The 17,126-nt window shown below is 40.0% G+C and overlaps 1 protein-coding gene across 2 annotated transcripts in view; it reads right to left on the bottom strand.

Moving 5' to 3' along the window:
- Positions 1-17,126, bottom strand: part of LRRC56 (leucine rich repeat containing 56) — a 53,336-nt gene that overhangs the window by 25,941 nt on the left and 10,269 nt on the right. For both annotated transcript variants that reach the window (XM_019615440.2, XM_031553466.1), the window contains exons 3-4: positions 14,415-14,579; positions 5,415-5,502 (exon numbers count right to left, since the gene is read on the bottom strand). In XM_019615440.2, the coding sequence (XP_019470985.1) occupies positions 5,415-5,502; positions 14,415-14,579 (253 nt within the window). The remainder of the gene's footprint in view (positions 1-5,414; positions 5,503-14,414; positions 14,580-17,126) is intronic.

Below are 17,126 nucleotides of genomic sequence, written 5' to 3' on the forward strand. Positions count from 1 at the left end.
AAAAAGGGAGTGGAATCTCACAAGCAAACAAAGAAAACCATGCTGTTCATTCCATTTCCCCAAACAGTGTTTATGGCAAAAACATTTTAATAAATCATGTTTCAGAAGAAGCATTATCTTCATCTAATGCTGTTTGGGAGTGATTATAATCCACATATTGAATTTCATGTTATACTGCAAATCTTTAACATCATTTGTTTGCAAAGCTCTTTAGAAAATACTAAAAGCTCATTATGCATTTTTTTTAGTCTTATTTTTAATAATTTTCCATAACACATAAAAATTATAGCACAAATTATGAACACACCATCCTCATCCTGCAAGGCACACATTTTCATGTCAAATTTTATAAAGTATGGCAAAAAAAAATACTTCAGAGTCCCAACAGAGGAGATACCACTATCTCTGTTAATTATTCACAGCAGTTATAAGTGCTACTGAGCAAAGACTTCTGTAGACATAATCCATGTGCTAAAACAGACCCCAAGGGAAAAAAAAAACAAAATGTAGATGATTTAAAAAAATACTATTTTGTTACTGATAAGAAACCTGAGGCATTAAGAAGCAAACAGGCTTTAAAAGTCATAATCTGAGAAGTTAAGAAGATGAGTTGAAGAGAAATGAGTCTTGTTCAAAAGAAAACTTTCTACTGAATATATTTGGGGTTGGTTCAGGAAAAATATGCTATTAAAGGATTTGAGGAGGCCATGGGGTGTGGCAGGCTGAAGACATAATTTTCACATCTGGTTATTTCATTACTGTAACACAATCCCCCATCTAGAACATTTTATTGTATTTTGGCACCATCGACCCCTGGGCTCTGTAGTAAGTTAAAAAGAAGCGAATGCTATGTGCAGTAGCATGATAATCTGCCTGGAGGATTTTAATGAAGTATTTCTCTAAAAAGCTTATGATCACACTACTGGTCTGATTGAGAACTGAGAGCAGCATGCAGTGTTATCTCTTCTGTCTTCGATTCCCTTTTACTAAGTAGCCATTTTGTAGAATCATAGGTTGGAAAAGATCACTAAGATCATCTAGCCCAACCATCAACCCATCCCCACCATGGCCACTGATCCATGAGTCTCAGTGCTATTCCTTGCAACAGTGCATGAGTGTTAAATTCTTCTGCTGTACTACTCCTGTGGAACAAAAAAGCTAAATGAATAGTAGAAATAAAAATGTGAGGTAGGTGCTTGATACCTGATTTTTTTTTAATAAACTTTAAATCAAAATAGGACCCAGAATGAAAATATTTTCATGTAAATGTTAGTTTGGCCCTCCAATGCAATGTGCATTTGCAGGGAGAAGCCTGACTATGCTATAAAATGAGCATTCCCCTGCAAGCACCGACCTTGGAGCTGCTTTCTTTAGAGCAACAGACTGCATTTTTCAGATTACTAGCTCCATTTCTGGATAAAAAGAGATACATATACATTCAGCTACATTGCCGTAAGTGCTGAACTTCATGAGCAGAGTAGCAACGCAGATCTCATTCTGAGCTGCCTTGGTATAGCAGGTGACATTTACATAACTCACTAGCACTAAAGAGAAAGCAGGCAAGGTGCTGGCTTTATTATATTCTAAAAGCCACAATATCTGTATTAATTACATTTGTTGCTTATATAGCAATGCAGTATCTGCAGACAAACCCAAGCTAGCTGTTGTCTAGCTACCCGAGATCATATCTCACAAAAAGACACACCACTGTAGAGTTTAACACAAATCCCCTGCTGAAGTATTTCTGATTGCTGGAGAGGTTGCCCAAGACCTGCTGCAGTCCTTGCCGTCGTATCTTCTCAGTGAAGCTTGTTCATACCAGCTAAATTACCAGGCTGCTCAGAGAGGTGGTGGATGTCCCTGGAGACACTCAAGGTGAGGCTGGAGGGGCTGCGAGCACCTGATCTAGTCTAAGTGTCCCTGTTCATTGCATGAAGGTTGGACCAGATGGCCTTCAGAAGTCCCTTCCAACTCAAACCATTCTATGATTCTACGAATTAAAGGCAGCCTGGTTAGGAAGGCACGTGTTGGAGAGTAAGTGTCTTTTGCCTTTGCTTCTTACAAAGAAATACTGACAAACAGAGCAGAAGCAAACAGATAAGACAAACCGGTATGGAAAATAACATATGCCTATTGCTGAACCTTTGGCAGAGCTTTTCCTTGATAAAACACTTTCTGCCGAGCAGCAGTGCAGTGTTGCACAGTCCCCATGCAGCAAACAGCTGCCTCACCAAAGAGAAGCAACAGTCTCCAGACACATAATCAACTTAGACTGGCTGCCAGAAGGCAACAATTGAATAAGAACCAGTGAACAGCATTGTGGGTAACTTGATTTGTAGCTATTAAAATCACTTAGAAATAAGAGAACTATGTAGTGTCTTAAATGACTATATCCAACCATTACTTTCAGCAGGGATTTCTACGAACTGGCCATCAAAATGGCCCCAGATCTGTCAGCAATCAAAGCTGCAGGGATAAGCTAATAAAAAGGAAATAGTCCATCTGCTCAAATATAAACTGAAGCCTACACACCGTAATAGAGAACAAAAGTAAATCCAAATTCCGCAGAGCTGGATATAAGACTTGCCAGTGAGGTTCAGTGCTTTGCCTGTCATTCAGCAAGGTGCAGTGAGAACAAACAGCTACAGATTTCAGCAGCTATCCTGAATCCCACAAAGATGCTCAAACTCAAGTTCTGGCACAAAGCTTTTCATTATTCTAATACCGATCACAGGAAAACATTTTAATATTGGTCTTTTAGTGTTTAAGCCTCCACCCTGTCCCAAAGAAATACAACTGTTCCTTCCCTCTATATCACACCTCTGTTTAAAGGCTGTCCTGACAAACTGGAAAAGAGTGAAACACAGTGCTTCCAAGTTCACCGCAGCCCAAAGTAGAACACTAATAAAAAAACCCTCAAAGTGTTTAAAACCACTCTGGAAGTTTTGCTAAGAAGATGCAGGATCTCAGTGCTTGTGATACACTCACAACCTCTCCGGTATCTCTATTGCTCATCACAGTAGAAAAGCTTTCCCTTCTGTCAGGCTTGAACTTCTCTCATTGCGGCTGGTCTGTTCCTTACTCTACTCACTCCATTTATCTATTTCCCTGTGAACAGGAACCAGTTTGGCAGTGCACTGATTCAGGGGAGATAGCTGGCACGCAGTCAGCCTTGCTTACACCACTCATATTGAAGGTACAAACTGTCCTGCCATACTGCTTGATGTTTCATTACTCTCAAAAGCAGTGGGCATCTGCAGCTCCTGTTTTTTACAGCCCCTAAAGTCCAACTCCTGGTTCAAAGTGGGACATAAGATGGAAATTGTTTGCAACGTGCTCTGGGAACAGTGCTCTGCATTTTGTAAAAGCTGCAAAAACTTATTCAAAAGAAGCAGAAGGAAAGGGATTTATTTCAGTAATGGGAAGGAAAAGGAAGTGCAGAGGAAACATGAGAAAGAGAGATCAGTGACATGTAAATTAACTTGTTCTGCTCTTCTGCTCTAAAATACTTCACAAATCCTACAGCGTTTCTGTATGAGCATGTGAGGAGAAACGGACAGTGAGGTAAAGTTCAAAAGAGGAAATGGAAGGGACTACATGTTTAAGATAATACCACAACACAGAAGTTACAGATAAGGTAAGACATTTTGCTAGCTTGTCACAGCTAATGCATAATGACATGGGAATGGGAGCACCACTTTGGAGCACTACTAGAAATGGTGTAATAAGATTTTCTTATCAACCAGAGGAAACAAGACTGAATAGATAATGAACTCTGAAAGAAACAGATGCAATTTGACTTAAATTACCAAGTGCCTATCAAAAATGAACCTGTCTACAAAATAAACTGAATAATCCATACACATCGTAGAATCACAGAATCATTCAGGTTGGTAAAGATCTCTAAGATCATCTAGTCCAACTGTCCACCCACCACCAATGTTGTGCACTAAATCATGTTCCTTAGTACCACATCTGCATGTTTATTGAGCACCTACAGGGATGGTGACTCCACCACCTCCCTGGGCAGCCTGTGCCAGTGCCCAACCACTCCTTTGGAGAACTATTTCCTAACACCCAGCCTGAACATTCCCTAGTGGAACTTGAGGCCATCCATAAAACGTCTGTGCAGTTCAAAACAAAAGCCCCTTCGCTGTACTTCCTTTAACTATTCTTGATATCAGAAGGCCCAAAGATATTGGATTGGCTGTTGCGTTATTGTCACTTGCACACCTTGGTTCTCTGCATGGGAAAATAAACTGCTTGTCTGAAAATACCAGCACCAGCTTTTGGGGGTGCAACTCTCTTTGGTACACAAAATATTGCAATAATTACTCAGCTTCAGTGCAGGCAAAGATGGACTTGACTGTGATAGGAGTACACAGGTTGCTTACAGAAATGCCTTCCAGCACTGGAAGAAAGGAATGTTCCATACTCTCAGTGTTGACTCTGCTATTGAAGAAATTCCTCCACTACTTCCTTACTTCTCTTAAGCAGAGATGATGACACAGAGGTGAATTACAAGCATTCAGAGCCTCCTGGGGCTCATCAAGTGATGTATCTAGAGGAGCTTCCTCAAGTGCATTCTTCAGTACAGCTTGAAGAGGTAGCACAGGAAGCAAATGCAGGAGACTGGCAGCATTGGCAGTCTGATACTACTAGTGATTTCCCCAGCCACAGGGAAATCTTTCAGCGGAGACAAACTGAACTTTGGCTACTCTGTCTCTCTAGAATAGCATCAAATAATCTAGAGGGCAACTTAATCAGTAAATGTTCCTTTAAGTCCTTGAGGCATGTCATGAGGAGTTTGTTCAAATTAATTTGCATTAGAAAGAAATCATAGATTGGTTTAGCTTGGGGGGGCCTTAATGATCATCGAGCTGTATCTCTCTGCCATTGGCACCCACCAGATCAGGCTTCCCAGGGCATCACCCAACCTAGCTTTCAATTCCTCCAGGGATGTGGCATCCACAGCTTCTCTGAGCAATCTGTTCCAGCGCCTCACCGCTATTTCCCTTTGTCCTATCACTAATCATATCACGTAAAAAGTCAGCCACTTTCCTGCTTGTAGCCTCCCTTCAAGTACTAGAAGGTCACAATGAGGTCTACTCGGAGCCTTCCCTTCTCCGAGCTAAACAAGCCCAACTTGTTTCATCAACCTTTCTTCATAGGAGAGGTGCTCCAGCCCTTTGAGCATCTTTGTAGCCCTAAATAGTGTCATCCATCCATTGCTGTAGCGTTCAGTCTTAGAGTCTCACAGAAGAAAACAGTAATCAAGAAATGAGAGATACCAGGAAGAATATGTTTCAAGTGCTCTCAAGCACAACAGTGCTTTACATTTACATACAGCTTCCAAGTCCCCAGTCCTGATAAAATACAATACAGGAAAATTTGAGAAAGAATTGTTTTCTTACCAAAATTCCCCAAGCTGCTCTCTCTTGTATCTACTCGCATCTCCAGGGCCTTTACTTGCTGCAGATCATCCATCCCTGTCAAAGCTTTCTGTAAAAATAAGCAGGGATACATATGTATTCTCACACAATGAGCCAGATGATACAGGAACAAAAAAAGCGTAGAAAGGTTTTCAACCAGTGCTATGTCAGCATGTAGTCCAGGTCAAAACAGCTAGACATATGATAACATTAAAATAAATCTAGTATTCAAAGAGCTTTCTTTCTAGCAGCTCTGAATTATTTCAGCTTCATATAACTTTTACAATGCTCACAAAGTCAAGACGGGGCACTACATTCAAGTTGCAAATCAACAAAAGATGACATGCCAATTAACTTCATTTAAACTACATGTCCACATTGTAAGATTTGTGTAATATTTTACTAATCCTCAGAAGATAAGAAAGAGTACCCTTGGTGTCACCAGTAATCAAAAAGGTGCTAGAGAGTAAAACTCCACAAAACACAATGCTTAGCTTTTTAATCCAAAACTACCAAAAAGAAAACAAGATCTCAGCTCAAGACAATCATAAAATGATTGCATTTCTGAAGGAACACAACACTAATTACAAGAATTACAAATTACTTAGAAAAGAACAACTAGTCAATGCCAAAGGAAGTCTCCAAAATCTTTCATTGTTTCTGGAAAATCTCTGTGATAGGGTCAACCACTGTATTAAGCAAGGGTATGTGTGTGCATGCAGCTATCACAGGTTCTTTCCTTAAATATCTAGAAATTGGCATTGATACATTCACATACATTTTGCTCTGCCTTTTGCCACTCTATTTAACATGAAGGAACATAGTCACTCAATGACATCTACATGTTGGAAATAAGTTTTCTTACAACTAGAAACTCAGAACACTTTAGTTTGTTTTCATTTGGAGGTTAACATTAATAAAGGGGAAATGATTCATTAGAAGGGAATTTGTATAGGACCACCTCTGTTTATGAGTTTTTCAAGGGAAAAATAATCACAAGAACATATAGTTCATTTCTGTAGGGAAAAACAGCAGTGGCAACATTCCCACTCATCTGGTAGAATTCATATTGCTCACAATTGATCAGTTTCATTCACTCTAATGGCTCTACATTCTCTAACAATGGACCAAAACACTGAGTGAAACTGAGATGACAAGTTACAAGGGCATCGTATCAGGACCAGGGTTGATGAAAGAGCTGAGCATCACTCCTTAAAAAAACTCACACCCTGTGTAAGGCTTTGAGTTAGACTCCTCAGAAACAGAATTATCCAAAGTCTTCACCTGCTTTCCAGTCACCTTTCAGAAACTGTGTTTAAAATTATTGTTAATCTGAATTTTTAACTGATTTTAAGCTTCTGGCCTTCTTGCCTTTACAGTAGGGCATGACAAAGATCTAAGGCAAAAACACCCCAGACCTCAGCGGCATCCAGGAGTATGCTTTCTATCCCTAGACAAAAACCCCAGAAGAACTGTTTTGCTCCTTCAAAGGCAGCAAGCATGCCTACTACAGACAGCTTTCTCCCCCAAGTAAACACAAGGTCCTTTCCTGCAATCCATATTTTGCAGTCATCCTTTTCAGCAGACAACACTATTTGTCATGTAGCATGAGAGCACGTGAGAAATGAGAGCTAGCTGACATCCTGGCACACATCCACACGCTCAAATTGCTGGGCTTGGATGCAAGCTCATTGTCATGAAAGGCAACTCCTGACAAATACCTCCCTCGTCCATGTCAAAATAGCCTCAATAGCCCAATTTATTAAAAGACTGAATAGAAAGTGGTCCCAGAACAACGACCTTTGGGACATACACTTTATCAGTAAAGGCCAGAAAGTCTTGGCGCCATGCAGGGCCTTTGCCTTTCTCCACTGCTTCCTCCAAACTATTCTTCCCCTTGCCATATCCCAGACAGCCTCCTTTCACTACTCTGACCACAAGAGATGCACTTCTGCTTCTTGTCCTCCTCTTTCAGAATCAAAGAATAAAAGCCACACAAGGTTATATTTTCCTCTTATGGATTTTCCTATTCTTTCTCTTCCCACACGGGGCTACCAGACTTTGTTCTCCTTTTCCTCTTCCAGATCCACCATTTGTTCTTTTCCCCCTGGCTGAGAGATGAGCCATTTAATTCACCAACATTTTGTGCTGCAACAAGCGGAGTTGTGGCCCTAGCACTGTATAAGGTTGTTAACTGCCACCACTGGCTCTTTGAACTATAGATAGCTGCTTGAAGCATGTGTTAAACAAATGCATCAGACTCCATCTGTTCACAGTTCCCACTTCCCTGTGCCACTTTTCCAACAATCACCAGGAAAAGCACACTTTTTCCTGCTGATGCTGAGGGAGTTCTTAGAGAGTTTGAAACCGACAGGCTGTGGGATGCAAAAGCCATCATACTATGTGAAAGTAACACGAAATGAGGATATGAGCTCATTACAAAGGCTCTAGAAGCACAAGGAGCCCAGGTGTGGCTGAGAGCTGGTTAGCAAGCAAAGGGTCAGGGCAGAAGATTCCTGGGGAGGACAGCTGGGACGCTCCTACTCCCTACGCACCTTTCCTGGCATAGTGGTGCAGATGAAGGGGTGTCAGAAGTCACAGCCACAATTCTGGCACCAAGAAAGGAGGGAGTAAAGGAAGGACGTGGAAGCATTTAAAATAAGAAGATAATAAGGACCTTCCTTTTACGCTACTGTTTGATGTTAATGCACAGGAACCTTCAGCAAAGTTTAAAAGGAGGGGTACACAGAAGGGATTTGACCGCTGTTAGGTTGTAAGAAGATCAGAGCGAAACACACTGCCAGGGATGATCAGATTGGACAGAGGGATGTCTGGCACTGTGTGGGTGACAAGCTGTGCTAAGGGGCTATGCAGCCCTTCACTCCAAGGTTGTGCCAGCTCTAGGACAAACTCCTGCCCTAATTCAGGAGTCCCACTGTGATGTCAAGTAATGGCTGTCTGCCCAAAGCTCAAAAGGCTGTGCTGGCAGCCAGAGACAGGACTCCTGCCCGTGCCCCAGGAACGCTTACAGCCATGAAGGTGCTGTGCCATCTAGGGTTTCCTTCTGTTGTTTACAGCTGTAAAGCATACAAAAAGGGACCAAGGATCTCATCAAGGCAGAGTTGGAATTACATCAGAAAGATGACCTGAAAAAGCTAATTATAATTCCAGGTTGACTGCTGGTTTCCAGAGAGGATTCTGCTTGCCACCTACCCACTGAGGTGGATACTGGTTAGATAGAGGAGGCAGATGTTTTCTGAAGAATCAAACAACAAAATCTTTCTTGCACACGATGTTCAAGAACGTGGTCTGACAACTTGTGCAGCACTATACCCCATCTTAAACCTTCTTATTTGGAAGAATAAATTCTTATGGAAAAGCACTGCACAATTCCTTGAAGAATCAATGATAAGTAAAACAAAGACAGCTAAAGTTCATTTTATGGTTTTACATCTCCTTTGAAACAAGAGTAAAACTATTTTTTCACAAGATCATGAAAAAGCTATTGGCAACTAGTTTAGCCAGTAGTTTAAGAAGCAACTCCATAATAGCTCACAAAGCACTCCTATCATGCAAAATGTCTGGCCAACACCTAACCGGAGAGCACGTGCCCATCTGGAAAGTTTCTCTTCTGACTGACAAGAAAAGCCACAAGCATTCTATAAAAAATTGCAAGTGAAATGTTTTTCTGTGTTTGTAGAGCTTCCCAATCTGGGAATGCTGGGAAAGTCACCTGGGGATACTGGGAAATCCGGTTCGAGTCCCACTTGCAACTCCCTGTGAATTCCTTAATTGGAAATAGTATCTGTGCAATTAAAGCTGGTGCATACAGCTGATTTCTTTGCTCCTCACTAGATTTTTCACATGCTCCAAGAAAAGCAGAGATGTTGCTGAAAAGCATGTTGCACACAGCTGCCTGAGAAGCATTTCCAGCTGTGCGCTCATTTTGCTGATGCTGGTTAATTTGGCTAGCACAGGAATTCCTGAGCAGTGAGCTTATTTTCTTCTAATACCACACCTGTATGCAAATATCATTTTCATGTCTATTCATGCGTTCATTGCTTTTCACAGGGATTTTATTTCAAATTCCCAACCCAAGAATCATCTCCCCCTGCACAGGAAAATAACATTGCTGCAAGTATGACAACTCCTATTTTTTCTAAGAAGAAAATTACTAGAACATTAACAAGGCTTTGAGTACTAGGATCTTCTTGGCTGGTACAAAAACAGTGAAGAAACGACTGAAATGGATTTAAATGGAAATGGATACTTCAGCAAAGATGCCTTTTTTCTCATGCTAAAACTCCAGGTCACACTGACAGTTCTACATGCACAAGTCCCAGCCTTGTCTTGCCATCACTGGCTCAGCTCCTCGCTGACCCATCCCGGGGATTCACAGTACTGACACTTTTCCTTTGTCAACTGCTAACCAGGATCTGATGCTACAGGCTGCTAAGAGCTCTCTTTCTTACTATCATAAGCTTCAAAGGAAATGTGGGACTTGGAACTATATGGGAGGTTTGGTGATTTCTCAGAAATACCCTGTATCATTCCTACAGGAAGAAACACAAGCTCAGGTCCAACTTGCCTGAATTAATATGCACAATATCACAGATATGCAAATTTTTTGCTTCAGATTTAAGGATTTACATTCCCACATACAGATATACAAAATATACCATAGTATGAATTCCTGTTCTTAATATAACAACTAAGTGCATAGTAAGTGGCTGCATTTCAATATTGTGTCCTAAACACTCACAATCCAAGACCATTAAGTTAGTTAAGCAGCTGTTACTATATGCAAATGAAAATCTGTCTTTAATAAAAGGCATGCATATGTGTATAAATATATGCATATAAATATATTCCTGACACGAAAATTTGAACATAAAACATCAGATGTTTATGTATCAGGATATATATAGGCCTTCACGGGAGTAAAGGTTTTAATATTAAGATAAGAACGTATGAAAGGAAAGCTCTGAAAGTAAATGAGGGTTTGTAACTACTTTCCTATTCACAGTATGCTTACTACTATCTATCATCTCAAGCAATCTGATCTAATGCAGAAACTAGCTGTGCTTTCAATAGAAGATTGAACTAGAAGACCTCCAGAGGTCCCTTTGAACTTCTTTGGTTTTAAATCATTATAAATGGTTACCCAATTCTAGGGAAGGAATCAGAAGATCCAAATTAAATCAGTTATGCCCATCTCCTGACTCCACATATCACAAATTATCAAGATTCTGCACCTGCTCCCTTGATTTCCAGTTTCTTCTCAGATTTATACAACTCACAATCATGAGGAAAACTTTCTGCCGAGCAAAAAAGGAAGTGATTGAGTCATTTCAGTGTGAATCCAATCTGTTGTTCCAGGACCCTCCAAGATTTTCTTCTCCCCACGAGAACAAGTGCATACCATATGAAGTATACCCTACAACAAAGCTAAACACCACTTCCGAACATGTGTTCCCAAGTTTAGAAAGCACGATTAATTGGAGCAGGATCAATAAACAGTGCAGTAAGATGAACGTTGCCTTTCTTCTCTGACGACCATATACAAATCATGGTGATAACAAAAGCTGAGGAACTGATTAGTTTTGAGAACATGACAATGTCTGGAAGATCATTTGTAAAATGAGTTTGTTCTGTGAATTTGATTGCTTGTTGTGGAAGTCAGAAAGAGGTTTTGTTTCCAAAATGCAAGCAGGAGGTGTGTGTGTGTTGGGGGGGAAGGGGGAGGTCAATGAGTAAAAATTGGATTCAAGAAAGGTGAAACTCCAAATTTCAGATCCATATATTTAATGGTAAATCAGTGTATTCCCCATTAAAAACTAGTTTTCAGAATAAAGGGAGAATGGGGAAGAATTTGTTCATGCTAACACTCTACAGCATATGACAGCACATAAGCACAACACAAGCAAAGGCAAAGAACAGAGCTGTAAACATTAAACAGGACATGTACAAATGGAAAAGCAAAGAATGCCTATTGATACAGATGAAAACTAAACAGCACAACAGAAAATTGCTATTGATACTAGTGGAAAGAATAAAAAGAACAGCAAATGATACCAGCCCTAGCATCAAACACTTTCGACCTGTAGCTTAGATGAAGAGTAATCAAATGCAAAAGGACAAAGTGTGACATTACAATAGGAGAGATTCTAGCAAGCAAAGAAAAAAAAACTACTGAAAATGATATTCTCCTGAGCAGAATATGGAATCACAAAGGATTTCAAAACGAACATTATGTTGAAATGAGGTCATAGAAAACCACAAAGGCCATAGAGAACAAGCATAAGATTTAAGCAAGGTGATGGTCTGATGTGAAGGGGAAGAGAATAGCAAAGGAGAGTTTTGGAGTAGTTGTCTGTCTCTTGTGCTATGGAGTTCAATAAGGCAAAAAAAAAAAAGACAGGGAAAAAGAATAATAAAAAGGAAATCATTTTTAGGCCAAGTTTTCCCCTCTTTTGAAGGAAAACAACCTGACAGCTGGAGAAAATGTGATGGAATACGAATGTCATATCTTTTTGAGAGTCCTTAGTAATGGAGACTGCTAATAAAGAGTAATGATTTCACTACTGAATGGAGACTATGATCCCTCCGGAAAAAGGACAAATGCATGGATTCAGACAAGCTTGCAGGCTGTGATGCAGAGCACCCAATCTTTAAAGGTTCCGTACAGCTAGACCTTCAAGGCTTCCTCACACAAAAACAAAAAAACGCAACAAAAAACCTGCAAGGGCAAGGAGTAAAACTGAATATATATATTTGTCTTTGTTCCAACATATATCTTGGAAAAATTCTCCTCAGTAATCTTCATCAGGTGTCAGAAATCTGTACAACACTGCAGAACCAGGGCCTATGTCCTCACCTTTATAGTATAACTTTAATAAGCGTGTATTTTAAAAACTTGTTCATTCCTTCTTAGAGCCCTTCGCTGAATACAATCAATAACCTTTAAAATATTCACAGCTATTAAAAGACAAACAAGACGACATTGCAAGTGTGTTGATTCAAGCAGCAGAACCTTTCAAACCACTTGGTTATCAATGGCATGTGGTTCCTATACAAATAGGCACGTGATTGTTCTCCAGATTGAAGTGGTTGGACAGTATACCTATTTTTACGTTTGAAAATGCAGAAGAAGTAAACCCATGGAAGCAGTAGTTTCAGTTTGATCAGTGTAAACGAATAAATAAATAAATGGCATATTAAAACAAGCCATAAGCACTGCTAATGTTTCCTTGACAAAGTCATGTAGTTTTTCCTCTCAACAGGAAGCATCTCAGCTATGCCAACACAAATGTCAGGTTCCAGGGCCAGGAGATAACTGCATCCAGAAAAATTAGTAGGACAGCATGCAACCATTTAAAAGAGTGAATTCCTTACAAATGTTCATGCACACGATCTTAAAGTGGCAAGAGTCGATTAAGATCAAGAGTTCATTTATTATTATATGAATAATAAAGCCTTTCTTCCATTACTAAGAAAAATGTGGAACTGCTGGAGAACTTAACTTCTGATCTGTATAAAAAAATAAAATACGACAAAATAATGAAATACAGTTTCTTGGGACATGGGTAGCATTGCCTTAGCGTATGCTTTTCTGCTTATAATTGATCATGAACTAAAAGGTTCAGAAAAAAAACCATACCAACTAAAGCGCTTTCTAGGGGTTTCATTCAGAGTTTATTGAAATCAAAGGGCAGCTGTTTTGATTGCTCTAATAGGCTTCATTTCATATCCTAAGATAACAGACTAATCTGTGAGCTTCCCATTGGGCTTATAAAGGGTACAGTAGGCCACAAACATATTACTCTGGTCAAACTCCATGTCAGGTTTTAAAAAAAGACCAATAAGTTGTCAGTGGTTGAGATGAACCAAGGAAAGATCACAAGGCCACATATCAAATTTTATTTCCAGAAAGTTTAAAATATACAAAATTACTCTACGGATAAAGTGACGTTCTTAGGAGAAGACTTGGGTCTGGAAGAGACATTCTGAGAACAACTAGCTGTCTAGGCTCCAGTGCATGGTCAAAACAGTGGTTGGCATATATTGAGGAAATCATGTAAACCTGCAGTCAGACGTGAGCTGGAACATGGCCCCTGCAGAACGTGAATCCACATAGGATTATGGATGTGGAACACTATCCTGCTCTCTGGGAGCATCTGAAGCACAGCCTTGCTCCCATCTGTCTTACACAGACTCCTATCCAGCTCTGCAACACAGAAAGATGCATCTTCCTCCTAACTTCTGCTCCTAGCTGTCTTTCCCTCCAGCAGGAATAAGTGAACTTATTTTCCCAGCTCTTAGCTCCCAAGGGATTTTACTCTTAATTAGTATTGAGCAAATATAGCACAATATACAACCAAGATCTCCTTTGCTGGAGATTTCAGCATGTTACTCTCATTCAAGAAGCCGCATGCCAAAAATCGCTTCCCTGTGGTCAAAAAGGGACACGGCTTTCAAAAGTGCTTTGAAAACTCACACTCTGATAAATAGAGGAAGTATTTATAACACTTGCAGAATATTTCAATTGGCTTCTTAGGAAGACAGAGGATTTCACTAATTCAGAACAAAAGTTAAGCTTTTTAAGTTATACTTTCAATCCGTAGAAAAGGTTCATGTAAAAAGCTTTTTCTAATGCTAAGATTCAAGGTACTTCAGAAAGCTTTAATGAGATCTCTTTTAAATTATAATTACATTACCCCATACTTCACGCTGCATCAAGAAAGTTGACAATAAAGACAGCAGCATTCATGCTAGTCATATTTTTTACATGAAACAAGGTGAAAGGACAAACATTTGATAAATTTCCATAAGACAATTCATTTTATGCAGAAGCCTAGCTGTCAGATATTCAATGCAACAATCTGCAATCATCACAAGGGCTGCTTGAAGGTTAAGCTAATACAGCACTTTATATGCCAGTTTCCTTCTTCTACTTCATTAAAAAGTTGGATGTCAACTCACCAGTTTCCTGGGGGAAAGGTATTCGTCCATAAGTAGTTCTTCATCATCTTTAATCAGTGGACTGGGATTTAGGTTACCTCGCCAACTCAAGTCAGTCACCCGAACTGCAGCTGAGGCTGGACGAGAAGCTCTGCCAGGATTCCACTTCAGGTCCTTCTTCATATGCTTTGGACAAAAGGATAATAAATAGTCTGATTTTTTTCCCCTACGTTTATTATTTTCCCTTTCGCAAAAACTATTTTGACTCCTGTTGCAAGCTAGCAAGTAGCTATAAAGACAGAGGTTTCTCTAACCAGAAAAAAAAAATAATCAGTGCAATGCGTCACGTAACATGCATTCTTCCTTTTCTTCATCCTCTAGAGCTAGTCATAGAATCATAATAGTTGGAAAAGACCTCTAAGGTCATCTAGTCCAACTGTCCACTAACCACCAAGACTGCCCACTAAACCGCATCCTTAAGTACCACATCTCCATGTTCCTGAACACCTCCAGGGGCAGTGACTCCACTACCTCCCTATGGAGCCTATTCCAACACTTCATCACTCTTTCTGAGAAGTCTTCCTAATATCCATCCTGAACATCTGCCAGTACAACTTGAGGCCATTCACTCTCATTCTCTTGATGCTATCTGGGAGAAGAGGCCAATCCCAACCTCACCACAACCTCCTGTCAGGTAGTTGCAGAGGGCAATTAGGTCTCTCCTGAGCCTCCTTCAGACAGAACAATCCCAGTTCCCTCAGCCACTCCTCATGAGGCTTGATGGAATCAAGTGTAAGACTTGACAGCCCTACTTCCATCAACTTATGCTCTAAGCTTTCGCAGCTGCACACCAACGGCTTTGTACAAGTTACTCAAGAACAGTAAACTCAGGACACTAATCCTCCCCAGTCTTCCCACTACTCTACTTGCCATTCTCTGGTAGCTGAGAACTTCCCATCCAAACCAGCCTGCTTTCTACCCATTCCCTCACAGAAACTCAAATAACTCACAGCAAAACTGCTGAGCTTCAGGTTTGAAGCATGAGCATCAAGAGACATCGCTGCTTCTCTCCAATCTCTGCCTTTAGGCAGCACATATAGCAGCTGTATGCATTTCCTGTCCTAAATTAAACAGACTTGCACTGTTACTGACCACCTTCTGGATCGTTCAGGCCCTATATTGACTGTTAGTTCTGAAGGAAGCCTTTGAAAAATTAAGGTATAATTTAAACAGATCTGCTTATGAGTTAAGTGAGCAATTAAATCCAGATTTTAGAGAAAAACCCTTCAGAAGAGTGCATTCCTCAATTTCCAAATCTACTCCTTTTACAGAAATATTAACAACTAACTTTGAAATATGAGAATAAGCATACGCCTACCAATTGCAAACAACAAGCAATCAGTTGTACCCAAATGGTACAAGCATCACTATGATTTATACAGCTATTTACTTCTACTTGGCAGCAATGAAGCATCACAGCTGGAAACACTGCTGTATCAACAATAGGCTAGACTAGAGAAAAGCCTTCTCATTCAGCTAACGAACACCTGCAGCTTCCTCTGGTTCTCCACTGTGAGGCAATACCATTCTTAGTGCTGGAAAAGTAAGTAAATAATCAAGGTAATCATAACTGGCTGATAAAGCTTCACTGGCAGCTCAGACCTACCTTCACCTTCATACTAATGAACAGTTAAACATGGAAGCAATTTTTGGCAGGAAAAACAGAAGAAACTCACTGCTCAGCTAGCAATTTCTATTCAAGAAGAGAGGCTGGTGAGAGAGGTTTACATCAAAGGGACTCCTCATCTCCTCTTACTGCTCACATACAGTCAAAAGTCTTCATCTCGGCACAGGCAAGGGAAACATGAAAGACTCAGAGCAGCCAAAGAGAACAGCAGCTTCCCATTAAGAAGAAAAACAGATCTCCCAATACCAGACGTCTTAGCTTTTGGGAAAAAAATATTTAGCCTATTCATTTCTAACACCTGCTTCTTTCTCCAAATAGTTACAGAATTTCTGGGGTCCTTTCCTGTACGTTCCTTGGAGCAGGTCTTTATGATTTAGTCATTATATTGAGTTGTAATAATCATCCAAGGAAATTAAAAAAAAAAAACTTACATGATACAAAGCTCTTCTGGTGCTGACTTTATTTTTCTAATATTGCTTTTGCTCAAGAACTGATTTGGATTAGAGTATCTGCTAAACAAACACTGGAATACTTTCTAATTATATAAGATTTGTTTGGGATCATGTGTAATACTGTTGATTCCTTCTAATTGAAGCAAGTATCATTATTATCCAGAGATAATCCTGCATTCCTCACTACAGCAGTGAGATGGAAGATCAACTTTCTCTCTCTCTCAAAGTGAGTGCGATAACGCTGAACATTACAATTTACAGGCGTGTTATGAAGCTTCATTAAAATCTGTATGATGCTTGCTTTCAACATGCTTAGATTAACACTGCAACCAACATTCCCAAGGTTGAAGGAATTTTAAGCTATTGGAGCCAGGTGGATCAATACTCAGAAATTACTGATATAACACTTGAGTACAAAATGCACATAACAGCAAGACTGTGTAAATTAGGGCTGTAAGGAGTTAATACACTTGCATAAAACAAATTATTGTTCTCCTTCCTTCAGTCCATTGCTGTTACACTTCAAAATGCTCTCCTATCTTTGAAATGTGTTGATACAGCACTTATTTATGGTTTGACAAGCAGATCAATTTG

This window comes from Meleagris gallopavo, chromosome 5, assembly GCF_000146605.3.
Source record: "Meleagris gallopavo isolate NT-WF06-2002-E0010 breed Aviagen turkey brand Nicholas breeding stock chromosome 5, Turkey_5.1, whole genome shotgun sequence".
In the NCBI taxonomy this organism is placed as follows: domain Eukaryota; kingdom Metazoa; phylum Chordata; class Aves; order Galliformes; family Phasianidae; genus Meleagris; species Meleagris gallopavo.